The 26,200-nt window shown below is 44.1% G+C and overlaps 1 protein-coding gene across 1 annotated transcript in view; it reads right to left on the reverse strand.

Annotated features, from left to right (window-relative positions):
• The window catches only part of LOC109645023 (unconventional myosin-VIIa), a 40,726-nt gene extending 14,996 nt beyond the window's left edge, over nucleotides 1–25,730 (reverse strand). Inside the window, 19 exon segments of the mRNA XM_069539988.1 lie at nucleotides 13,993–14,130; nucleotides 14,968–15,009; nucleotides 15,264–15,370; nucleotides 15,778–15,913; nucleotides 16,092–16,302; nucleotides 16,404–16,546; nucleotides 17,152–17,271; nucleotides 17,372–17,448; nucleotides 17,549–17,702; nucleotides 18,080–18,193; nucleotides 18,352–18,494; nucleotides 18,865–18,986; nucleotides 19,165–19,349; nucleotides 19,898–19,915; nucleotides 20,516–20,668; nucleotides 20,755–20,868; nucleotides 22,207–22,275; nucleotides 23,942–24,059; nucleotides 25,352–25,730. Coding sequence (XP_069396089.1) covers nucleotides 13,993–14,130; nucleotides 14,968–15,009; nucleotides 15,264–15,370; nucleotides 15,778–15,913; nucleotides 16,092–16,302; nucleotides 16,404–16,546; nucleotides 17,152–17,271; nucleotides 17,372–17,448; nucleotides 17,549–17,702; nucleotides 18,080–18,193; nucleotides 18,352–18,494; nucleotides 18,865–18,986; nucleotides 19,165–19,349; nucleotides 19,898–19,915; nucleotides 20,516–20,668; nucleotides 20,755–20,868; nucleotides 22,207–22,224 — 1,995 coding nt within the window. The 5' untranslated portion in view covers nucleotides 22,225–22,275; nucleotides 23,942–24,059; nucleotides 25,352–25,730.
• Nucleotides 25,731–26,200: the final 470 nt, after the last annotated feature.

Here is a 26,200-nt window from a genome sequence, read left to right on the forward strand (position 1 = left end):
CGCCCAAAAAGAAGAAGGTTTCAATCTGGAAAAAAATCAGACGGTGTCTGGGACTGAGGAGGAGGAAGCAATAAGACACTGCAGCTAACAACTGATTCACAGCTGATACTTGTTCACCTGTGCTCCTCCTGCATGAAATCATGTCTGAGAGGAGGAAATGAAAATGTTATATAATGTATATGTGATGTTATGTATATATGTAATATGATGTTCACAAATATTAAACATTGTATTATCTCATCCATATATATTTTGCTTCATTTATTAACAGTTCATTTGTTTTTCAGTCAGGTTTTCAACCTAAACTTATCTTAACATAAACCTGAACTTCAACCCAACCTCACAGACTTAGGTCCTCACAAAAGCAGCAATACCTGGACTACACACACACACACACACACACACACACACACACATGGCTCTGATGGCTTTGATGGCTCTGATGGCTCTGATGGCTCTGATTGGCTCTCATGGCTCTGATGGCTCTGATTGGCTCTGATGGCTTTAATGTTGAACATTATATATACATGAGACCGCAGCTTCTTACTCACATCATTTCCAACTGGTCAGCGTGTGGCTAACCATTGTGAGCAGGAAAAGACTTCAGCTAGCAACAAACAGCTAAGATTGCTCCTGATTCAAACTGATTGTCATGGCCAACAACGGAGGAACCACCGAACCTAAAGTTCACTACAACTGCAAGGATTGCCGGAAATTTCAACGAGATGTCAAATATCTTGAACATCTGTTGGACAACGAGAGGGCCCGCGGTCGCCAACAACGACAGTGGAGACTCACTCTTTGCGAGGCGCTAGATGAGGCCAATGCAAAGTTGGCCAAACGGCAACCTCGTGAAGAAAACAACTGCGGCAGGCATGAAGATACATGGCAGCCTGAGGAGGGTGACTTCAATGAGGAAATGCACCAGTCTGAGGTTTGGGACGAAGACAACGAAGCCCTCAGCACTGCAGAGATCCTAACTGAGACCACCATGCAGAACCAGGAGACCGACCTCCAAAGATGTTACAAGGAGCTGCAGGAGGCTCATAGAATCAACCAGCAGAGGTTTGCTGTGGAGCTGCAGGCTGAGAGGAGCAAGAATGAGGCTCTCATACATGAACTGGAGAAATTGCAAGCTTCAAACAATGAGATGAGTGAAAAGTATAAAGTTGACCACCTCCGAGCCAAGCAGCAGATCACCCAAATGACGACTGAGCTTAAAGAAGCAGGAAAGTCTAAGATTGACGCCTTGCAGGCTAAGCAGAACCTTGTCCGTGCACGAATGATGGAGGAGATGAAATGTCTCCAAAAAAATGCTGCAGAGGAGAAAATGCTTCTGCAGAAAGAAGTGGAGGAGCTGAATTCTCAACTCTCACTGATGGAGAGAGAGAATGAAGCTCACACAATCAACCAGCAGAAGTTAGCTGTTGATCTGCAGGCTGAGAGGAGCAACACTGAGGCTCTCCTGGATGAATTGGAGAAACTGAGAGCTTCGAACAATGAGATGAGAGAAAAGTTTTTAGCTGACCAACTCTTAGCCAAGCAGCAGGTCACCAACATGACGAGTGAGTTTGAGAAAGCAGTCAAGTCTCAGGCTGAGCAGAAACTCGTCCATAAACGGATCATGAAAGAGATGAGATGTCTCCAAAAAAATGCTGCAGAGGAGAAAATCCTTCTGCAGAAAGAAGTGGAGGAGCTGAATTCTCAACTCTCACTGATGGAGAGAGAGAATGAAGCTCATACGATCAACCAGCAGAGGTTAGCTGTTGATCTGCAGGCTGAGAGGAGCAACACTAAGGCTCTCCTGGATGAATTGGAGAAACTGAGAGCTTCGAACAATGAGATGAGTGAAAAGTTTTTAGCTGACCAACTCTTAGCCAAGCAGCAGGTCACCCACATGACGACTGAATTTGAGAAAGCAGTCAAGTCTCAGGTGGAAACCTGCCAGGCTGAGCAGAACCTCGTCCATAAACGGATCATGGAAGAGATTAGATGTCTCTGCCAAAATGTTGCAGAGGAGAAAATGCTTCTGCAGAAAGAAGTGGAGGAGCTGAATTCTCAACTCTCACTGGAGGAGAGAGAGGATGTCAAGCATCAGGAGTGGCAGAAGGAAAAGGAGGAGGAGAAGCAAGAGGAGAAAGAGGGGGAGGAAGAGCAGGAGAAGCAGAAGAAGGAGGAGTCCCCCTCTGATGCTCTCCCTGCTCCAGAACCTGTGGAGACTGAGGTGTCTGACAAGACGCCCAAAAAGAAGAAGGTTTCAATCTGGAAAAAAATCAGACGGTGTCTGGGACTGAGGAGGAGGAAGCAATAAGACACTGCAGCTAACAACTGATTCACAGCTGATACTTGTTCACCTGTGCTCCTCCTGCATGAAATCATGTCTGAGAGGAGGAAATGAAAATGTTATATAATGTATATGTGATGTTATGTATATATGTAATATGATGTTCACAAATATTAAACATTGTATTATCTCATCCATATATATTTTGCTTCATTTATTAACAGTTCATTTGTTTTTCAGTCAGGTTTTCAACCTAAACTTATCTTAACATAAACCTGAACTTCAACCCAACCTCACAGACTTAGGTCCTCACAAAAGCAGCAATACCTGGACTACACACACACACACACACACACACACACACACACACACACACACACACACACACACACACACACACACATGGCTCTGATGGCTTTGATGGCTCTGATGGCTCTGATGGCTCTGATTGGCTCTCATGGCTCTGATGGCTCTGATTGGCTCTGATGGCTTTAATGTTGAACATTATATATACATGAGACCGCAGCTTCTTACTCACATCATTTCCAACTGGTCAGCGTGTGGCTAACCATTGTGAGCAGGAAAAGACTTCAGCTAGCAACAAACAGCTAAGATTGCTCCTGATTCAAACTGATTGTCATGGCCAACAACGGAGGAACCACCGAACCTAAGGTTCACTACAACTGCAAGGATTGCCGGAAATTTCAACGAGATGTCAAATATCTTGAACATCTGTTGGACAACGAGAGGGCCCGCGGTCGCCAACAACGACAGTGGAGACTCACTCTTTGCGAGGCGCTAGATGAGGCCAATGCAAAGTTGGCCAAACGGCAACCTCGTGAAGAAAACAACTGCGGCAGGCATGAAGATACATGGCAGCCTGAGGAGGGTGACTTCAATGAGGAAATGCACCAGTCTGAGGTTTGGGACGAAGACAACGAAGCCCTCAGCACTGCAGAGATCCTAACTGAGACCACCATGCAGAACCAGGAGACCGACCTCCAAAGATGTTACAAGGAGCTGCAGGAGGCTCATAGAATCAACCAGCAGAGGTTTGCTGTGGAGCTGCAGGCTGAGAGGAGCAAGAATGAGGCTCTCATACATGAACTGGAGAAATTGCAAGCTTCAAACAATGAGATGAGTGAAAAGTATAAAGTTGACCACCTCCGAGCCAAGCAGCAGATCACCCAAATGACGACTGAGCTTAAAGAAGCAGGAAAGTCTAAGATTGACGCCTTGCAGGCTAAGCAGAACCTTGTCCGTGCACGAATGATGGAGGAGATGAAATGTCTCCAAAAAAATGCTGCAGAGGAGAAAATGCTTCTGCAGAAAGAAGTGGAGGAGCTGAATTCTCAACTCTCACTGATGGAGAGAGAGAATGAAGCTCACACAATCAACCAGCAGAAGTTAGCTGTTGATCTGCAGGCTGAGAGGAGCAACACTGAGGCTCTCCTGGATGAATTGGAGAAACTGAGAGCTTCGAACAATGAGATGAGAGAAAAGTTTTTAGCTGACCAACTCTTAGCCAAGCAGCAGGTCACCAACATGACGAGTGAGTTTGAGAAAGCAGTCAAGTCTCAGGCTGAGCAGAAACTCGTCCATAAACGGATCATGAAAGAGATGAGATGTCTCCAAAAAAATGCTGCAGAGGAGAAAATCCTTCTGCAGAAAGAAGTGGAGGAGCTGAATTCTCAACTCTCACTGATGGAGAGAGAGAATGAAGCTCATACGATCAACCAGCAGAGGTTAGCTGTTGATCTGCAGGCTGAGAGGAGCAACACTAAGGCTCTCCTGGATGAATTGGAGAAACTGAGAGCTTCGAACAATGAGATGAGTGAAAAGTTTTTAGCTGACCAACTCTTAGCCAAGCAGCAGGTCACCCACATGACGACTGAATTTGAGAAAGCAGTCAAGTCTCAGGTGGAAACCTGCCAGGCTGAGCAGAACCTCGTCCATAAACGGATCATGGAAGAGATTAGATGTCTCTGCCAAAATGTTGCAGAGGAGAAAATGCTTCTGCAGAAAGAAGTGGAGGAGCTGAATTCTCAACTCTCACTGGAGGAGAGAGAGGATGTCAAGCATCAGGAGTGGCAGAAGGAAAAGGAGGAGGAGAAGCAAGAGGAGAAAGAGGGGGAGGAAGAGCAGGAGAAGCAGAAGAAGGAGGAGTCCCCCTCTGATGCTCTCCCTGCTCCAGAACCTGTGGAGACTGAGGTGTCTGACAAGACGCCCAAAAAGAAGAAGGTTTCAATCTGGAAAAAAATCAGACGGTGTCTGGGACTGAGGAGGAGGAAGCAATAAGACACTGCAGCTAACAACTGATTCACAGCTGATACTTGTTCACCTGTGCTCCTCCTGCATGAAATCATGTCTGAGAGGAGGAAATGAAAATGTTATATAATGTATATGTGATGTTATGTATATATGTAATATGATGTTCACAAATATTAAACATTGTATTATCTCATCCATATATATTTTGCTTCATTTATTAACAGTTCATTTGTTTTTCAGTCAGGTTTTCAACCTAAACTTATCTTAACATAAACCTGAACTTCAACCCAACCTCACAGACTTAGGTCCTCACAAAAGCAGCAATACCTGGACTACACACACACACACACACACACACACACACACACACACACACACACACACACACATGGCTCTGATGGCTTTGATGGCTCTGATGGCTCTGATGGCTCTGATTGGCTCTCATGGCTCTGATGGCTCTGATTGGCTCTGATGGCTTTAATGTTGAACATTATATATACATGAGACCGCAGCTTCTTACTCACATCATTTCCAACTGGTCAGCGTGTGGCTAACCATTGTGAGCAGGAAAAGACTTCAGCTAGCAACAAACAGCTAAGATTGCTCCTGATTCAAACTGATTGTCATGGCCAACAACGGAGGAACCACCGAACCTAAGGTTCACTACAACTGCAAGGATTGCCGGAAATTTCAACGAGATGTCAAATATCTTGAACATCTGTTGGAGAATGAGAGGGCCCGCGGTCGCCAACAACGACAGTGGAGACTCACTCTTTGCGAGGCGCTAGATGAGGCCAATGCAAAGTTGGCCAAACGGCAACCTCGTGAAGAAAACAACTGCGGCAGGCATGAAGATACATGGCAGCCTGAGGAGGGTGACTTCAATGAGGAAATGCACCAGTCTGAGGTTTGGGACGAAGACAACGAAGCCCTCAGCACTGCAGAGATCCTAACTGAGACCACCATGCAGAACCAGGAGACCGACCTCCAAAGATGTTACAAGGAGCTGCAGGAGGCTCATAGAATCAACCAGCAGAGGTTTGCTGTGGAGCTGCAGGCTGAGAGGAGCAAGAATGAGGCTCTCATACATGAACTGGAGAAATTGCAAGCTTCAAACAATGAGATGAGTGAAAAGTATAAAGTTGACCACCTCCGAGCCAAGCAGCAGATCACCCAAATGACGACTGAGCTTAAAGAAGCAGGAAAGTCTAAGATTGACGCCTTGCAGGCTAAGCAGAACCTTGTCCGTGCACGAATGATGGAGGAGATGAAATGTCTCCAAAAAAATGCTGCAGAGGAGAAAATGCTTCTGCAGAAAGAAGTGGAGGAGCTGAATTCTCAACTCTCACTGATGGAGAGAGAGAATGAAGCTCACACAATCAACCAGCAGAAGTTAGCTGTTGATCTGCAGGCTGAGAGGAGCAACACTGAGGCTCTCCTGGATGAATTGGAGAAACTGAGAGCTTCGAACAATGAGATGAGAGAAAAGTTTTTAGCTGACCAACTCTTAGCCAAGCAGCAGGTCACCAACATGACGAGTGAGTTTGAGAAAGCAGTCAAGTCTCAGGCTGAGCAGAAACTCGTCCATAAACGGATCATGAAAGAGATGAGATGTCTCCAAAAAAATGCTGCAGAGGAGAAAATCCTTCTGCAGAAAGAAGTGGAGGAGCTGAATTCTCAACTCTCACTGATGGAGAGAGAGAATGAAGCTCATACGATCAACCAGCAGAGGTTAGCTGTTGATCTGCAGGCTGAGAGGAGCAACACTAAGGCTCTCCTGGATGAATTGGAGAAACTGAGAGCTTCGAACAATGAGATGAGTGAAAAGTTTTTAGCTGACCAACTCTTAGCCAAGCAGCAGGTCACCCACATGACGACTGAATTTGAGAAAGCAGTCAAGTCTCAGGTGGAAACCTGCCAGGCTGAGCAGAACCTCGTCCATAAACGGATCATGGAAGAGATTAGATGTCTCTGCCAAAATGTTGCAGAGGAGAAAATGCTTCTGCAGAAAGAAGTGGAGGAGCTGAATTCTCAACTCTCACTGGAGGAGAGAGAGGATGTCAAGCATCAGGAGTGGCAGAAGGAAAAGGAGGAGGAGAAGCAAGAGGAGAAAGAGGGGGAGGAAGAGCAGGAGAAGCAGAAGAAGGAGGAGTCCCCCTCTGATGCTCTCCCTGCTCCAGAACCTGTGGAGACTGAGGTGTCTGACAAGACGCCCAAAAAGAAGAAGGTTTCAATCTGGAAAAAAATCAGACGGTGTCTGGGACTGAGGAGGAGGAAGCAATAAGACACTGCAGCTAACAACTGATTCACAGCTGATACTTGTTCACCTGTGCTCCTCCTGCATGAAATCATGTCTGAGAGGAGGAAATGAAAATGTTATATAATGTATATGTGATGTTATGTATATATGTAATATGATGTTCACAAATATTAAACATTGTATTATCTCATCCATATATATTTTGCTTCATTTATTAACAGTTCATTTGTTTTTCAGTCAGGTTTTCAACCTAAACTTATCTTAACATAAACCTGAACTTCAACCCAACCTCACAGACTTAGGTCCTCACAAAAGCAGCAATACCTGGACTACACACACACACACACACACACACACACACACACACACACACACACACACACATGGCTCTGATGGCTTTGATGGCTCTGATGGCTCTGATGGCTCTGATTGGCTCTCATGGCTCTGATGGCTCTGATTGGCTCTGATGGCTTTAATGTTGAACATTATATATACATGAGACCGCAGCTTCTTACTCACATCATTTCCAACTGGTCAGCGTGTGGCTAACCATTGTGAGCAGGAAAAGACTTCAGCTAGCAACAAACAGCTAAGATTGCTCCTGATTCAAACTGATTGTCATGGCCAACAACGGAGGAACCACCGAACCTAAAGTTCACTACAACTGCAAGGATTGCCGGAAATTTCAACGAGATGTCAAATATCTTGAACATCTGTTGGACAACGAGAGGGCCCGCGGTCGCCAACAACGACAGTGGAGACTCACTCTTTGCGAGGCGCTAGATGAGGCCAATGCAAAGTTGGCCAAACGGCAACCTCGTGAAGAAAACAACTGCGGCAGGCATGAAGATACATGGCAGCCTGAGGAGGGTGACTTCAATGAGGAAATGCACCAGTCTGAGGTTTGGGACGAAGACAACGAAGCCCTCAGCACTGCAGAGATCCTAACTGAGACCACCATGCAGAACCAGGAGACCGACCTCCAAAGATGTTACAAGGAGCTGCAGGAGGCTCATAGAATCAACCAGCAGAGGTTTGCTGTGGAGCTGCAGGCTGAGAGGAGCAAGAATGAGGCTCTCATACATGAACTGGAGAAATTGCAAGCTTCAAACAATGAGATGAGTGAAAAGTATAAAGTTGACCACCTCCGAGCCAAGCAGCAGATCACCCAAATGACGACTGAGCTTAAAGAAGCAGGAAAGTCTAAGATTGACGCCTTGCAGGCTAAGCAGAACCTTGTCCGTGCACGAATGATGGAGGAGATGAAATGTCTCCAAAAAAATGCTGCAGAGGAGAAAATGCTTCTGCAGAAAGAAGTGGAGGAGCTGAATTCTCAACTCTCACTGATGGAGAGAGAGAATGAAGCTCACACAATCAACCAGCAGAAGTTAGCTGTTGATCTGCAGGCTGAGAGGAGCAACACTGAGGCTCTCCTGGATGAATTGGAGAAACTGAGAGCTTCGAACAATGAGATGAGAGAAAAGTTTTTAGCTGACCAACTCTTAGCCAAGCAGCAGGTCACCAACATGACGAGTGAGTTTGAGAAAGCAGTCAAGTCTCAGGCTGAGCAGAAACTCGTCCATAAACGGATCATGAAAGAGATGAGATGTCTCCAAAAAAATGCTGCAGAGGAGAAAATCCTTCTGCAGAAAGAAGTGGAGGAGCTGAATTCTCAACTCTCACTGATGGAGAGAGAGAATGAAGCTCATACGATCAACCAGCAGAGGTTAGCTGTTGATCTGCAGGCTGAGAGGAGCAACACTAAGGCTCTCCTGGATGAATTGGAGAAACTGAGAGCTTCGAACAATGAGATGAGTGAAAAGTTTTTAGCTGACCAACTCTTAGCCAAGCAGCAGGTCACCCACATGACGACTGAATTTGAGAAAGCAGTCAAGTCTCAGGTGGAAACCTGCCAGGCTGAGCAGAACCTCGTCCATAAACGGATCATGGAAGAGATTAGATGTCTCTGCCAAAATGTTGCAGAGGAGAAAATGCTTCTGCAGAAAGAAGTGGAGGAGCTGAATTCTCAACTCTCACTGGAGGAGAGAGAGGATGTCAAGCATCAGGAGTGGCAGAAGGAAAAGGAGGAGGAGAAGCAAGAGGAGAAAGAGGGGGAGGAAGAGCAGGAGAAGCAGAAGAAGGAGGAGTCCCCCTCTGATGCTCTCCCTGCTCCAGAACCTGTGGAGACTGAGGTGTCTGACAAGACGCCCAAAAAGAAGAAGGTTTCAATCTGGAAAAAAATCAGACGGTGTCTGGGACTGAGGAGGAGGAAGCAATAAGACACTGCAGCTAACAACTGATTCACAGCTGATACTTGTTCACCTGTGCTCCTCCTGCATGAAATCATGTCTGAGAGGAGGAAATGAAAATGTTATATAATGTATATGTGATGTTATGTATATATGTAATATGATGTTCACAAATATTAAACATTGTATTATCTCATCCATATATATTTTGCTTCATTTATTAACAGTTCATTTGTTTTTCAGTCAGGTTTTCAACCTAAACTTATCTTAACATAAACCTGAACTTCAACCCAACCTCACAGACTTAGGTCCTCACAAAAGCAGCAATACCTGGACTACACACACACACACACACACACACACACACACACACACACACACACACACACACACACATGGCTCTGATGGCTTTGATGGCTTTGATGGCTCTGATGGCTCTGATTGGCTCTCATGGCTCTGATGGCTCTGATTGGCTCTGATGGCTTTAATGTTGAACATTATATATACATGAGACCGCAGCTTCTTACTCACATCATTTCCAACTGGTCAGCGTGTGGCTAACCATTGTGAGTAGGAAAAGACTTCAGCTAGCAACAAACAGCTAAGATTGCTCCCGATTCAAACTGATTGTCATGGCCAACAACGGAGGAACCACCGAACCTAAAGTTCACTACAACTGCAAGGATTGCCGGAAATTTCAACGAGATGTCAAATATCTTGAACATCTGTTGGACAACGAGAGGGCCCGCGGTCGCCAACAACGACAGTGGAGACTCACTCTTTGCGAGGCGCTAGATGAGGCCAATGCAAAGTTGGCCAAACAGCAACCTCGTGAAGAAAACAACTGCGACAGGCATGAAGATACATGGCAGCCTGAGGAGGGTGACTTCAATGAGGAAATGCACCAGTCTGAGGTTTGGGACGAAGACAACGAAGCCCTCAGCACTGCAGAGATCCTAACTGAGACCACCATGCAGAACCAGGAGACCGACCTCCAAAGATGTTACAAGGAGCTGCAGGAGGCTCATAGAACCAACCAGCAGAGGTTTGCTGTGGAGCTGCAGGCTGAGAGGAGCAAGAATGAGGCTCTCATACATGAACTGGAGAAATTGCAAGCTTCAAACAATGAGATGAGTGACAAGTATGAAGTTGACAACCTCCGAGCCAAGCAGCAGATCACCCAAATGACGACTGAGCTTAAAGAAGCAGGAAAGTCTAAGATTGACGCCTTGCAGGCTAAGCAGAACCTTGTCCGTGCACGAATGATGGAGGAGATGAAATGTCTCCAAAAAAATGCTGCAGAGGAGAAAATGCTTCTGCAGAAAGAAGTGGAGGAGCTGAATTCTCAACTCTCACTGATGGAGAGAGAGAATGAAGCTCACACAATCAACCAGCAGAAGTTAGCTGTTGATCTGCAGGCTGAGAGGAGCAACACTGAGGCTCTCCTGGATGAATTGGAGAAACTGAGAGCTTCGAACAATGAGATGAGAGAAAAGTTTTTAGCTGACCAACTCTTAGCCAAGCAGCAGGTCACCAACATGACGAGTGAGTTTGAGAAAGCAGTCAAGTCTCAGGCTGAGCAGAAACTCGTCCATAAACGGATCATGGAAGAGATGAGATGTCTCCAAAAAAATGCTGCAGAGGAGAAAATCCTTCTGCAGAAAGAAGTGGAGGAGCTGAATTCTCAACTCTCACTGATGGAGAGAGAGAATGAAGCTCATACGATCAACCAGCAGAGGTTAGCTGTTGATCTGCAGGCTGAGAGGAGCAACACTAAGGCTCTCCTGGATGAATTGGAGAAACTGAGAGCTTCGAACAATGAGATGAGTGAAAAGTTTTTAGCTGACGAACTCTTAGCCAAGCAGCAGGTCACCAACATGACGAGAGAGTTTGAGAAAGCAGTCAAGTCTCAGGTGGAAACCTGCCAGGCTGAGCAGAACCTCGTCCATAAACGGATCATGGAAGAGATTAGATGTCTCCACCAAAATGTTGCAGAGGAGAAAATGCTTCTGCAGAAAGAAGTGGAGGAAATGACTTCTCAACTCTCACTGGAGGAGAGAGAGGATGTCAAGCATCAGGAGTGGCAGAAGGAAAAGGAGGAGGAGAAGCAAGAGGAGAAAGAGGGGGAGGAAGAGCAGGAGAAGCAGAAGAAGGAGGAGTCCCCCTCTGATGCTCTCCCTGCTCCAGAACCTGTGGAGACTGAGGTGTCTGACAAGACGCCCAAAAAGAAGAAGGTTTCAATCTGGAAAAAAATCAGACGGTGTCTGGGACTGAGGAGGAGGAAGCAATAAGACACTGCACCTAAAGACTGATTCACAGCTGATACTTGTTCACCTGTGCTCCTCCTGCATGAAATCATGTCTGAGAGGAGGAAATGAAAATGTTATATAATGTATATGTGATGTTATGTATATATGTAATATGATGTTCACAATTATTAAACATTGTATTATCTTATCCATATATATTTTGCTTCATTTATTAACAGTTCATTTGTTTTTCAGTCAGGTTTTCAACCTAAACTTATCTTAACATAAACCTGAACTTCAACCCAACCTCACAGACTTAGGTCCTCACAAAAGCAGCAATACCTGGACTACACACACACACACACACACACATGGCTTTGATGGCTCTGATGGCTTTGATGGCTCTGATGGCTCTGATTGGCTCTCATGGCTCTGATGGCTCTGATTGGCTCTGATGGCTTTAATGTTGAACATTATATATACATGAGACCGCAGCTTCTTACTCACATCATTTCCAACTGGTCAGCGTGTGGCTAATCATTGTGAGTAGGAAAAGACTTCAGCTAGCAACAAACAGCTCAGATTGCTCCTGATTCAAACTGATTGTCATGGCCAACAACGGAGGAACCACCGAACCTAAAGTTCACTACAACTGCAAGGATTGCCGGAAATTTCAACGAGATGTCAAATATCTTGAACATCTGTTGGACAACGAGAGGGTCCGCGGTCGCCAACAACGACAGTGGAGACTCACTCTTTGCGAGGCGCTAGATGAGGCCAATGCAAAGTTGGCCAAACGGCAACCTCGTGAAGAAAACAACTGCGGCAGGCATGAAGATACATGGCAGCCTGAGGAGGGTGACTTCAATGAGGAAATGCACCAGTCTGAGGTTTGGGACGAAGACAACGAAGCCCTCAGCACTGCAGAGATCCTCACTGAGACCACCATGCAGAACCAGGAGACCGACCTCCAAAGATGTTACAAGGAGCTGCAGGAGGCTCATAGAATCAACCAGCAGAGGTTTGCTATGGAGCTGCAGGCTGAGAGGAGCAAGAATGAGGCTCTCATACATGAACTGGAGAAATTGCAAGCTTCAAACAATGAGATGAGTGACAAGTATGAAGTTGACAACCTCCGAGCCAAGCAGCAGATCACCCAAATGACGACTGAGCTTAAAGAAGCAGCAAAGTCTAAGATTGACGCCTTGCAGGCTAAGCAGAACCTTGTCCGTGCACGAATGATGGAGGAGATGAAATGTCTCCAAAAAAATGCTGCAGAGGAGAAAATGCTTCTGCAGAAAGAAGTGGAGGAGCTGAATTCTCAACTCTCACTGATGGAGAGAGAGAATGAAGCTCACACAATCAACCAGCAGAAGTTAGCTGTTGATCTGCAGGCTGAGAGGAGCAACACTAAGGCTCTCCTGGATGAATTGGAGAAACTGAGAGCTTCGAACAATGAGATGAGAGAAAAGTTTTTAGCTGACCAACTCTTAGCCAAGCAGCAGGTCACCAACATGACGAGAGAGTTTGAGAAAGCAGTCAAGTCTCAGGCTGAGCAGAACCTCGTCCATAAACGGATCATGGAAGAGATGAGATGTCTCCGCCAAAATGCTGCAGAGGAGAAAATCCTTCTGCAGAAAGAAGTGGAGGAGCTGAATTCTCAACTCTCACTGATGGAGAGAGAGAATGAAGCTCATACGATCAACCAGCAGAGGTTAGCTGTTGATCTGCAGGCTGAGAGGAGCAACACTAAGGCTCTCCTGGATGAATTGGAGAAACTGAGAGCTTCGAACAATGAGATGAGTGAAAAGTTTTTAGCTGACGAACTCTTAGCCAAGCAGCAGGTCACCAACATGACGAGAGAGTTTGAGAAAGCAGTCAAGTCTCAGGTGGAAACCTGCCAGGCTGAGCAGAACCTCGTCCATAAACGGATCATGGAAGAGATTAGATGTCTCCACCAAAATGTTGCAGAGGAGAAAATGCTTCTGCAGAAAGAAGTGGAGGAAATGACTTCTCAACTCTCACTGGAGGAGAGAGAGGATGTCAAGCATCAGGAGTGGCAGAAGGAAAAGGAGGAGGAGAAGCAAGAGGAGAAAGAGGGGGAGGAAGAGCAGGAGAAGCAGAAGAAGGAGGAGTCCCCCTCTGATGCTCTCCCTGCTCCAGAACCTGTGGAGACTGAGGTGTCTGACGAGACGCCCAAAAAGAAGAAGGTTTCAATCTGGAAAATAATCAGACGGTGTCTGGGACTGAGGAGGAGGAAGCAATAAGACACTGCACCTAAAGACTGATTCACAGCTGATACTTGTTCACCTGTGCTCCTCCTGCATGAAATCATGTCTGAGAGGAGGAAATGAAAATGTTATATAATGTATATGTGATGTTATGTATATATGTAATATGATGTTCACAATTATTAAACATTGTATTATCTTATCCATATATATTTTGCTTCATTTATTAACAGTTCATTTGTTTTTCAGTCAGGTTTTCAACCTAAACTTATCTTAACATAAACCTGAACTTCAACCCAACCTCACAGACTTAGGTCCTCACAAAAGCAGCAATACCTGGACTACACACACACACACACACACACACACACACACACACATACACACACACACACACACACACACAAATAGTCTCACACACACACACACACACACATGGCTCACTCACCATGGGTTTCTTGAGCTCGTTGGGTTTTATACAACGAATGAAGAACGGCTGACACACGCTGAGCGTCCTCATCAGCATCTCCAGGGAACGTTTGAACTGACTGCTCAGAGTGGGAGAACGCTTCCTTGTCTCGACACCCTGTTTATACACACACACACACACACACACACAAACACACGCACACACACACACACACACACACACACACACACACAAACATGTTTCAACCTTATTAGTAACCTGACAAACGGTGAAAACAAATATCCATGGTGCTACAAACAAGACTCTACATTCAATTTCATTTACTATTATTATTTTCTCTGACCGCGTTTGTTCAAATTCAAGTAATGTCAACTATACGTCACATGTTCTATAGACACAGAACCAAGAACCCACTGCCTGGACTTTTTCTCAATCCACTGATGTGGGGCTGCAAGTACGATTATCAATTTGTCAATTATAAGTCAATACAAAATATTTGGAAAGTTCAGGATAGTGTGGAGGGGGTGGAGATGCGTCCATCTTTATATGCAGACTATGGTGAACACTGTTTCACAATGCACACACAAGGTGCAAACACATTAACACAGCTACACACAAACAGAAAATGGAAACACTGACACAACACAAAATCTCTGAGACATGTCTTCACAGTCATAGAAGATGACAGGACTTCCTGTTTCAAAGGCCCCAAACTTCTCAGAGAAGCTTTGTTCACTTCCGAAGACTTTGCCTTTATATTTCCAGAGAGTGAAAAGGACGAGGACTGAGAAGTGTGTGTCAGAGAGTTTGCACATTTACGTTCATGAATTTTATCTTTTTGGTTTCCGCTACAACAAAGTTCACACCTGTGGAGCAAAGAGAGGAGTTTAAAGTGAGAGAGAGCGATGCACCACACCATGAACATCTGGATTCAGTCTAAACAAACACACACGGGGTTTGAGTGAGCACATGTTGCTGAAGGCCGATGATTACCTTTGGAGTGGGGGTGCTCGGCTGCTGATAGCCGCACAGAAACTGGTGTGAGAGGAAAAGTCAAGAGGAAACAGAGAGACAGCAGAGTGAGAGGAGCGCTGTGACATTAGTAAAAGACAAACACTGCGAGGGGAAAAGCTGACGGGACGCAAAAGTCACCAACGATAATATCACGTGAAGACAGCAACACCTTCAAAGTCAAGACAAACGTTAACAAAGGAGGTGGAAAATATTAATCCATCACTACAGGATTTAACGTGAAATCCGATGGGTGTTACAGTAATTTGAGTTCTCACCATGGCCACGTCCGCCTGGAAGATTTGCTTGATGAACTTGTTCTTGGACGAGTGGACGAGCTGGATGATGTCGGTGTGGAGGCTGTCTCGGTTTTTCTCCAGGAATCCTGGAGGAGGGAGGAAAAACAGGTCATTTAACGCCTGCAGCTCGAAAACACAGGACAAAATGAAATACTGGTACTTTAAGAATCTTATGTGACCACTGGGATTCATGACAAGGGTAACTACAATACAAGAACTCACAGCAAGTTCATTGCTAGGACTATAAAACATCAGAAACTAATCAAAAACACTCATCATACTTTCTCAGAGCAGAAGTTCATGTTTTCAGATTAACAGCCCAAAACAAGGTAAAGACCTGATTCATTTTCATTTAATTTATTAATCTGTTAAATCGCTGATCTCAACTCTGTGCAAGGGACAGAAGAGAAAATCTGGAGGACAAAATTTCACAGGAACAAATAATTAAATGTGCTCTGTCAAGAACAATGAGTGAAAAATCATGAAATCGTACCTCTGGTCTCGTAATGCACCACACCAGCAAAGTGCTGGATCCCAAACTGGGTTTCATAGCTGTTTTTAGGAGGGATGTAGTTGGAGTTGAGCTTGTGCTGCGAGTTGAGCTTATAGAGCATCGTAGCATCAGTTCCCTGACAAAGGAAAGAACCAGGAATCAATTATACAGCAACGCAAAATCATATTATATAATAAAGAGCATGTAGCAACGTATATACATCACACAGTACATCACTCTGACGACAGCCTGGAGTATCTACGAACATTTCTGATCACAAAACATGTTTTAAAACCACTACACAGCTTTCACACCTTAGGAAACTTGCTCTCCTCGTCGATGAGGGAGATGATGTTCATGGGTTTGTTGGCGATCATGTCCAGGGCGTCCTGGTTGTCGGTGAACTCGATGTGCTGCCAGCTGATGTCCTCCAGGTTGTACTCCTCCTGTTCCAGCTTGAAGACGTGACGCACGAAGAACTGCTGCAGGTTCTCGTTGGCGAAGTTGATGCAGAGCTGTTCGAAGCTGCAGGAGGAAGATCAGAGGAGCAGAGATGTTTTATGGGATTTTGATGAATAGATTAAAAATGTTAACCTTATTTCTGATCAAACCACAAATAAAAAGACCTGTTGACGATGAAGTTCTCGAAGCCAAAGATGTCCAGCAGCCCGATGGATCTGCGCACGAGGTTACTCTCGCAGGACGGCGGCCGGTATATGGCGGCGTTGATCTTATCCACGATCCAGACAAACAGTCTTCCGTAGATCCCCTGACACATGAAACTCAGAGTCAACACACAGCTCTCCTTCTTTTATTCTGTTAAGAGATTTCATCTGTGTTTGAATTTTTTCATTTTAGTTCAAAATTAATTTAATCTTATTGGAGTTTTTGTGCTTTAGTCAAACACTTGTTGAGAAAAGTGCTATAAAAATAAAAGTTGTTATTTTTAATATCTTATATATTGATTAAATTAGGTATAACAATATTTCCCTACAGATCGTGTTCCGTTTCATCTTTTACTTCTCAGTTTAATTATTAATTTTATAATTTAATTATTTTATGTCAATACACATATTTGTATTATAACGTGTATATCTTGTATATTTATGAATATATGACTATAGTATATTTACTTATTCATGAATTACAGCTTCAATCAGACCCAACAGTGACGTCAGACCCTGAAGTATCTACATCACTAACCAGGTGAGAAGTTCAAGTCCTGGAGGTTTGAAAAACTAGATTCATGGAGTTTACTGAGAGTTTTTTAGTTTTTGAATCTGAATCTTTTAAAATAATGTTTTGCTCTGAACTGTGTTGTGTATTTATGTGTATTGACTTTTTTTTCCCCATTGATTTGGTTGAAGATCAAACCTTAACAAAGGCGTCCCTGACATCCAGGCCTTGTCCCACGCTGAGAGGCGTCGCCACGCTTTCCCCTCGAGTGATCAGGGTTCGTGTCGTCAAACACACCATCACGTCCTTAGGCTCCACCTACAATGAACAACGACCATTAGAGGAACTTGTGACTCTTTCTTTCATAAGATTAATACATGCACTTGTGGTTCACACAGACACACACACAGACACACACCTCCATGAGTGAAGCAGCAGTAACCAGGTCAGGAGATCTCACAACCACACAGGCGTCCAGGTTGTCATACGTTCGAGCTGAGCGACACGAGAAAGATTTTAATTTTCAACACCTCTGGAGAATTTACAGTCCAGAAACTAACTTCAGGTTTTACAAACACAACGGAGTGGCACGCACCCTCGAATCGCAGGTTCCCCATGTGCAGGATCGCAGCGAGCAGCTTGGAAATCTCCCAGTTCTCCGTCTCAGTGAACATGAGGACCTTCATGGCCGACAGGATGCTGGAGTAATCCCTCAGGTCATCACGACCGTCACACTGTGTGCAGTTACCCTGGAAGATTAAATACACAGAGAGCCTCAGCTTATCTTCTTTTATTATCAAGTTTTCTTTGCAGAAGTGAAGTGAAGCCACTTTGTGCTGCTCTTAAGTGGAAATGGGAAAGTTCAACATTTACCAAATCAGCCCGTTCTCATCCCCGACACATTTCCTCAGATAAGATATTTGTATGAAAACACAACAAAACATAAATCTGAGTATTTGTAGAGCTGAATAAAAAAATGTCAAAGTATGTTTCAGCTTGTCAAAGTGTTATTCTTCTGCTCTTCTTATTTCTCTACGCTAGAAAACAAAAACAGAGACGTGGAGGAAATGCACCCAAACTTTTGTCCACATGAGTACATCAGTACCTACACACACACACGACTCACCATGGTGAGGTAGGAGTAATCTGTGGCGAGGCCCAGACCCAGTTTAGCTTTCAGCTCCGGAGGCATCCCCTTCAACACACAGTAGAAAATATGGTAGTTCCTCTCGTCTGGAGCCTGGAGGAGAAACGAGGAGAATCGAGAATGAAGAACAAATGATTTCCAAGAAAAACTTTACTTTTAACTTGCGGATGTGTAAAAGTGGAGGCTTGTGATCTTCTTCTCAGTTTGTCATTTCATCACATATTATCACTTCTTCTGATCTGACGTCTGACCTGTCGACACACTCGAGACTTCTCCAGCAGGTACTGCTCGATCTTGGCCCCTTCGATGGCGCCTCGCTTGTTGAAGTGGATGTCGATGTATTTCCCGAAGCGACTGGAGTTGTCGTTACGAATCGTCTTGGCATTTCCGAAGGCTGAATGGAAAAAATAAATCAAGAGTGAGGTGATAGAGAGAAAGAAAGAAAGAAAGAAAGCAGAGACACGAACCAATGTGTCTTGATAATATGTTCAAGTTCTTTTTTTTAACTTTGAGAAAAAGTAAATTTGAACATCTATAAATCTTCTGCTGATGATGAAGATCAATCGATAATTAAAAGCTCGATAACAGCTGCTAAGTGGATCGTTGTCTCAGGGTCACAACTCTGAACCCTCAGATTTTGATCCCACATGGATGAAGTTTTGAATTTTTATTCTTCCACAATTTCCTCTCTGATGAAACAGAAACCAGAGAGGGAGATAATATTTCATACAGTTTTTAAAAAACAACATCTGCAGCCGTGTGACCTTCGAGGATGGGCGTGGCCTCCAGGACCTGCTGCTCGATCCAGGAGTGTTGACCGCTGATGGCAGCGAGGAACTGCAGGATCAGCTTTGTGCTTTCTGTCTTCCCAGCTCCAGACTCCCCACTGTCACACACACAAACACACACACACACACACACAACACAAATACACATTCCCTTAAATACACACACTTGATCTGCAGGACCTCCTGGGTAAATAAAGGTTTAAAAATATCTGTGTGTGATCCTGTGATTTCTGATAGATTCATATAAATGGTTTGTGCACACACACACACACACACCTGATGATGCAGCACTGGTCCTTGTTGTTCCGCTGCATGTTGAAGTAGCAGTTGTCTGCGATGGCGAATATGTGCGGCGGCAGCTCGCCGATCTTCTTGTTGGTGTAGAGGCGAATGTGGTCGGGTGTGTAGATGGGAAGCAGCTGGTACGGGTTGACAGCCACTAGGATTGAGCCGGTGTATGTCTGCAAAGACCAACCAAGATAAAACCAGAGGACTTTTAATCACTTTGGTTTTTTACAGAAGAGCTTTCCTCTGAATTTCAGAGTAAGTATTTTGTTTTATTATCTAAATCAGTCTTATATTGTAATTATGACTTTATCGTATTTGCTTCTGAATCTTTAGCATTTCTACTGCTCAGCAACTACAGCTCATTATATTATCGTGTGATTCAGTTGCACTAAAGATCTAATTTCACTGATTCGATCAACCGTGAACTTTCTTTACAGCGAACTGATGCACGTCGTTGTATATGTACACATTAGAAGTTACTGAGTATATAAGCAAAGATTGAAATTAGTCGTTAATAGAGCAAGAAAAGAAAGTGAGAGAAATAGATTTTTACTTTTGTTAAACTCAAGATAAAAACATATTATCTTGTGATATCAGCCACCGTTACCTTCCACGGTCATAGCAGTGAGATATGATGAATATAGAGAACGACATAAAGTCTAAAAGTTTGTGAAGAGAAAGCAGCAAATCTCAGAGTTTTCTATTTGGACTTTTTACTCACCCTTCCACCACAATTAGTCTAAATGGAGAGAGAGGACAAAACAACCACACACTGTTATATAATTAAATATCAACCCACTCACACAACAACACACTGCAGGAGCCTGTTTACAAGCCCTGGTGGGTTTTTGAATAAAGCTTCTGCGTTTGTCTCATAAATAGAAGAGAACAATCCTGTGATGATGAGGTCCTAATCCTGGAGCTGTGAGAAGAGGTTCAGGTGATTGTGTGATGAACGATAGATCGATGTCAGAGGGTAACGTGGATGGTTTTATTAATATTATGATTGTTAACATTTCAAAAGTCCAATTGTCCAAAGTGAAAACATTTGTTTTGAACTGGTCTTTAAATCATCCAGTAGTTGCAACATAGAAATAATAATGAGATGCGGAGTGTGATACTCTCTCGTTAGTGGAGACAGTGTCTTCTATAAATGAACCTCTGGATCCCAGACAATGAGATTCTGCTTCATTCATAGCAACAAGTAAACTCTACTGCCGGGAATCCCAGGCACAAGTAAACAGCTTAACCTGAATAAGAAATGTTCTGGGCTCTGCACCTTCTGCGAACATCTGTGTGACATCTGTACGGTTACACCAGTGTATCAAGAGGTACTAACGTAGATGACGTGCTCGTTGTAGCGGATGAACAGGTTGCGGAGGATGCCGGCTTCGTTCAGGTCGCCCAGGCGGATCATGTCCTCCACCCCGTGGATGGAGGTCGGGTGCATGGGCTTGATGTTGGTGGCATTCTGAGGAGAGATCCAGTGCTCCTGTGACAGAGAGGGACCACGATAATGACTCACTGAGGTCAAACAACTACAGTTCACATCCAGCTCCTGCTCTGCTGTCCACGTACCCGGCCCTCATCGTCCAGAACCTGGATCGGCCCGGAGTCGCACAGTTTGACCACGGCTCCGACCGGGACGTCAAACTCTCGGCCCGTTTTAAGGTCCAGCCACACATAGTCCCCCTGGATTATAAAACACGTCTCTGGTTAGATGTGGATCATTTCACCCAGAATTCACAGTGACAGAGGAAAATGACAAGTACTCAGTTTAATCACATCATAATTGATCATTGTTAACATTTGTATTAAATCATTGGAATAAATGTTTTCTTGCTCCTGTTCGTTTATATAAAGTAACAGGTATAATTAATCTGTTTTCTGTGAAATATTTAAAACCAGTATTGAGCAAAATCTTTTATGACAGTTGAACTTTTCTCACACGAAATAACAGCTTCATTGCTTTGTTTAATCCTCCGTCACTTGTTTCTTCTTTTACGTACTTTCTTTGGTTCCTGTGATTACGGATTTTAAATGAGGAGAATAAAAAAAAAAAACCTTACATGATTCACCTGGAGTTGCTTTATTCACTTTTTAGCTGCCAACTTTCTAAATGAGGAGATTTAGTATGAAAACAGTTTAAAGGTGACGATGAGGTGATGTAACCTCTGAGGTTAGAGGTGTGTGAGGTTTAATTCTAGTGGAACAACCTCAGGATACTTTCAGGACAATGTCTGGAGTTCAGTGTCTCAATTTTTCAACGATGCTCCGTGGAAAAGAGTTTGATGAACGTTGTGCTCTCTTCTTTAGTAACCGCATAAAAAAAGTGCTTTAGAAGATTTAGATTCTCGTTGATTCTCGGGAAAACTGAGAAAATCTGATGAGCCTGCTTTTGCAATGTTCTTGATTTAATAAGACTTTTTTTGCTCTGTCACACTTTGCTGCTGCGATCTCATTTATTCATCGTCTCCATCTTATCTCAGAGTGATGTTATAATTGCTTTCTGCTTATCTCGGTTTTAAGCTTATCATTTTCATGCGAACAGTGTCTCATGAAAGTTAAGACAAACTTAAAGACAGACACCGTCCTTTGACAGGCCGTGCTCAGATGGCCTTGAGCTCATAGGCATCAGCAGGGGGCTGCATCCTTTGGTGGACTCGGTCTGCTCCATTAATGTTGGTTGGACGGAGGCAGGACGAGCGGAGTAGAGAGGCAGACCCATAATGAGACAGTCTGGTCTATGCAGGATTTCACTTCCAGTTTAGTTTGTCCAGGGAAGGATCTTTTGTTGCCCGAGAAAGGAAGGACACATTTGTCAGCTGCATTTGAAGGAGCTTGGTCGCACCACAATCTTCAAATGCAGCCTCGGAAGGATGCGGCCCCTGTGTTAGCTTTAACGTTAGCACAAGCCGTTGTCCTACGGCTACTGCTGGGAAATCTGTCACTTCAGCTACAAATGGGAATCCTGCTTTTGTTCACTTTCATTTTCATGGATGGAACCTTGTTCGACCCAACGTGACCGACCTGCTGCAGAATGACCATGGTTCAGCTGCGGGTTGGTTCCAGGACATTAGACGTCACAGAGCGCGGCCTCTGCAAACAGAGACAGACGTCAGGCGACTGAGAAACAACAAAACTTTGTCACACTCGAAGGTTTAAAGAAAATCGGACTGGTTGACATTTGCTTTGCCACACAGGATAAAATGGCTTATTTCCACCCAAAAGAATGTGTAACCTCATACTTCACGGTGCTGCGTCGGAGGAGAGACAATCGGCCATGTGCTTCAGCTGGGGGACCAGAGGAGGGATGGGGGGTGGGGGGGTTAAAGGCTTACTTGGATTCCTGGGGCTAATCCTGTCGCTTTAGTACGAGGCATAATTGTTGACTGCTGAATCATTTTCTCCCCCACTGAGCTGTCTTTTCTTTGTTGGTCTTTGTTCTCCTCCTTCAAAATGTCGGTGCTGTGGTACTGTACAGACTCAGATACCCCCCCCCCCACACACACACACACCACCACCATATTTACACAATGTGAAGTATAGAAAACACAGTATTTCTTTAAAAATCAGTCCAGTTTGAAGCTGTGATGAAATCTAATGAATGAATGAATGAATGATTAATTAAAACTGAAGTGAGTTGACAGCTTGTGTCACTGTGACGATAACCCATGCCTGGGGGGGGAGGGGATAAGTGTATTAACGACCCACTGGTGGTCCAATAAGTAGATTAACATTTAGTTAGTTGTAATTTACAACATATAAAAATAATCTGTGCTAACGACATGTTCTATACGGAGGAAACACACACACGTTCACGTCGAGCAGGGAGGTGAAGCTTTAAAACAAGAGCATCGGTGCAGATGTTCATCGTGCAGTTCATTCATACGCACATAAACATTCATACGTTCAGCTAATGCCAAGACAGAGCCTCTTATCTTAATCACATGGTGCCAATCTGGAAACTGTCCCAAACACAGACACGTAGATGTGAACTAAACTTCGCTGTGTGGCCCCTTCACCCGCAAAACTGTTCCACCAATCCACTCTGAAGAATTCACACCTGTCATGAAGACACGAGGCCGACTGCACACTTCAGAGTCAGGGGCCGGATTCTACTGGAGTGGGAACATGCAACATACAGAGACACTGAATCACTCCATCAAGGACGCGTTGCATTTCGTAAAGTATGGAGTGAGTTTGTTAACGAGTACGTCCAACTGATCGTGAACAAGGATTTATTTGCGACTTTTCTTTTCCATGTATGTAACTCGATTTATTTATTTTGGCTTTGGAAAAGCATAAAGCACAGGAACAGTTCGGCCTCTCTTCACCAGAGGCCGAATGTCCAGTGAACACTGGATATTTTTACAAATCAACTTGAGACGGACATGAATTTAAAACTGAATCTTCAAATCTTTACATATATTCTACAGTGAGCAGTAAACAGTAACATAGACATTTCTAAAAAGCAGTTTTACAGCTATAATAATATAACATTATATAAAAGTTAATATTCAGATTTAATCATCAAGTAAGATGCTTGATTAAACCTCTGAGTTCAACACCTCCACCCTGTCGTCACAGCTCGTGAGACCCCAAGTCAACCTGATCAGAGATTTTCATGTAACAGCCAACAGCAATCTACTAATGCTGCTAATCTGTGTGTGTGTGTGTGTGTGTGTGTGTGTGTGTGTGTGTGTGTGGACTACAGTGCTGCTCTAACAAGCATGTGTACTGTATGTGTGTCGGTGTGACTCACATGGCAGGGATTCAGAGGCGCAGACGAACGTGACGCATTCATCGTCGACAAACAGACAAACAACAACAAAGCTTAGGAGGCGCGCGTCCATGTCTTCATGAGCTCTGTGGTTTAACATCTGAAAAAAACACGCAACACAGACGTTCACTTAAAATATTAACAGGTGGAAAGTTTCATCCACTTACAGTGAGTACACATCTATTACTGTTAGTGTGTTTTTATAAGACTTCACACACAATACAAGAGGATTTCATATCATTAATGATTATTATGTGAAATAAAATCAAACCTGAAATGAATTAATTGATCTGAGATCCTTTGGGAGGCTCGTTAACTGTTTATCTACAGGGGCGCGTTATTATCAAGTTAACGACATTTACAAAAGCTTTTGTTTATAAAAGTAATTCATTTCAAAATATGCAATAAAAATCAAAACCTGGAATCACTGTTTAAAGATGATGTGTTTTACTTTCTTATGTTTAAAAACCCTGAAAAATGAGTTATGATTTATTCTGTATTTACTCCAGTTTCTTTAGTACGTTAACATTTTAGCTGAAACTAAAAGAGAGTATCTGGAACTGTTGATGGCGGACATGTCACTTCTGCAAACAGAGAATTAAAATTTACCAGCAAGTGGTTTAAAGAGGAACTGAATGAAGTAGAAATATTTCTCGTTGAACACGCCGCTGCTCGTTGGAGGAAAGTATTTTTTGTTCTGAACCGGTTCTTTGTTTGAAGCTAATTCTTCTCATTCTTCAGCTGCAGCACCGAGAGGCTCAGAATAAACTGTGTCTCAATACTTCAGCTTCACTGTTACTGAAACCACTTGAAGAATGAATTCTTAAAATAGCTTCTTGAAATCTGAAGGTCCATTTATTTGGATTTAGTCTCTTCATGGAGCTAACAAGGTGGTCCTTGAGTTTAGAGCCAAAATCATTTTCAAATTGACAGAAAAATACTTTTAAACACATATTTATATTCTCTGCATCTAAAATTCAAGATTGAAACTATTCACTTTAAGACTCAAGATACTTATCTCGTCTGATTTAGTTTTTATGACGTCTCATTTCATTTACATCAAACCCCTAACTTCCTTCTAACAACGTTTAAAAGCAGAATTATGGGACTCTCATTCTGTTTGTGGGAGTTAATCTACCTCTGAAGTATCATTCTCATCACACTGACTCTTAAACTGTCGGTTTGTCTGACAGGTAATAATCTCTAATGGATCTAAATTGGAAGTAAAAACACTCAGACACATCGTTCACTGGACATAATGGCTCCTTTAAGTGCTGGCACAGTGAGCAGTAAGAGGCTTTGGCCTAAAGCTACAGCAGAGCGGCAGCAGCACTGCGGCCTGGCAGCAGGTTAAGCCCTCGGCCTCGACCCACGTTCACCTGCTCCACTTACCTCTCAATGCATTTTGTAAGGGCCCCTCTTCCTCCTCACTCGTCTCCTTTGGCCCTTGTGTTAAGTGTGTGTGTGTGTGTGTATGTGTGGAGGGGGGAGGGGGGCGTGAGGTGGCCCTGGAGTTGACAGGACAGTTGATCAAGATGATGCAGAGGAAGCTGGAGGAGGGTTTGAAGTACGTCTCTCTGAATCTGTCGCTCCTCCCTTCTTTAAAAAAAAAAAATCTATTTCCCTCTGTCTTCACCTGTTCTCCTTTCTCCAGAGGTCCCGGGCCTCCTGTCCCCGGCCGAGCGTTAGCGCCCCGGTTACAGCTTGATGTCTGGGTCAGTGACGGGTCTCTCCAGACTCTCTCGCTGTGTCTCATTCATGGCTGCTGATCCTGATTAGCTGGGAGGTGGAGCCTGTTGGTGGCGGACACAGAGAGCGGCCGGGAGGCGAGGAGGGAGGTCAGGATGTGGAAGTAGTTACCAACAGCTGAGTGCTTTTAAAGGGTCAATTCACACAAATTAAAGGGATGAAGATTCACTCATTATCTACACACCACTGTGTCGATGGGGAACAACGTTGCATAAGCATCCAATGCAGTTGAAGTAACCGGTGACTTCTTCTTCACACATATAAAAACAACATAAAAACACAAAGTGCTGCTCGTGTGATGTCATCCAAGTGTCCAGAAGCCTCCACATTCACATTTCACTCAAAACTACGTCATTCAGATTCATTCCTTTGCCTAAATGTTCTTTTGTCTTCAGCCCGGAGCCGCGTTCACGTTCACAAACATCACGTTCTCGCCAAAGGGGCACGTGACGATACTCTTTGACGTCGTGAAGGCGTCACTTCTGAAAAATG

Source organism: Paralichthys olivaceus, chromosome 15 (genome assembly GCF_024713975.1).
Source record: "Paralichthys olivaceus isolate ysfri-2021 chromosome 15, ASM2471397v2, whole genome shotgun sequence".
NCBI classification, from domain to species: Eukaryota; Metazoa; Chordata; class Actinopteri; order Pleuronectiformes; family Paralichthyidae; genus Paralichthys; species Paralichthys olivaceus.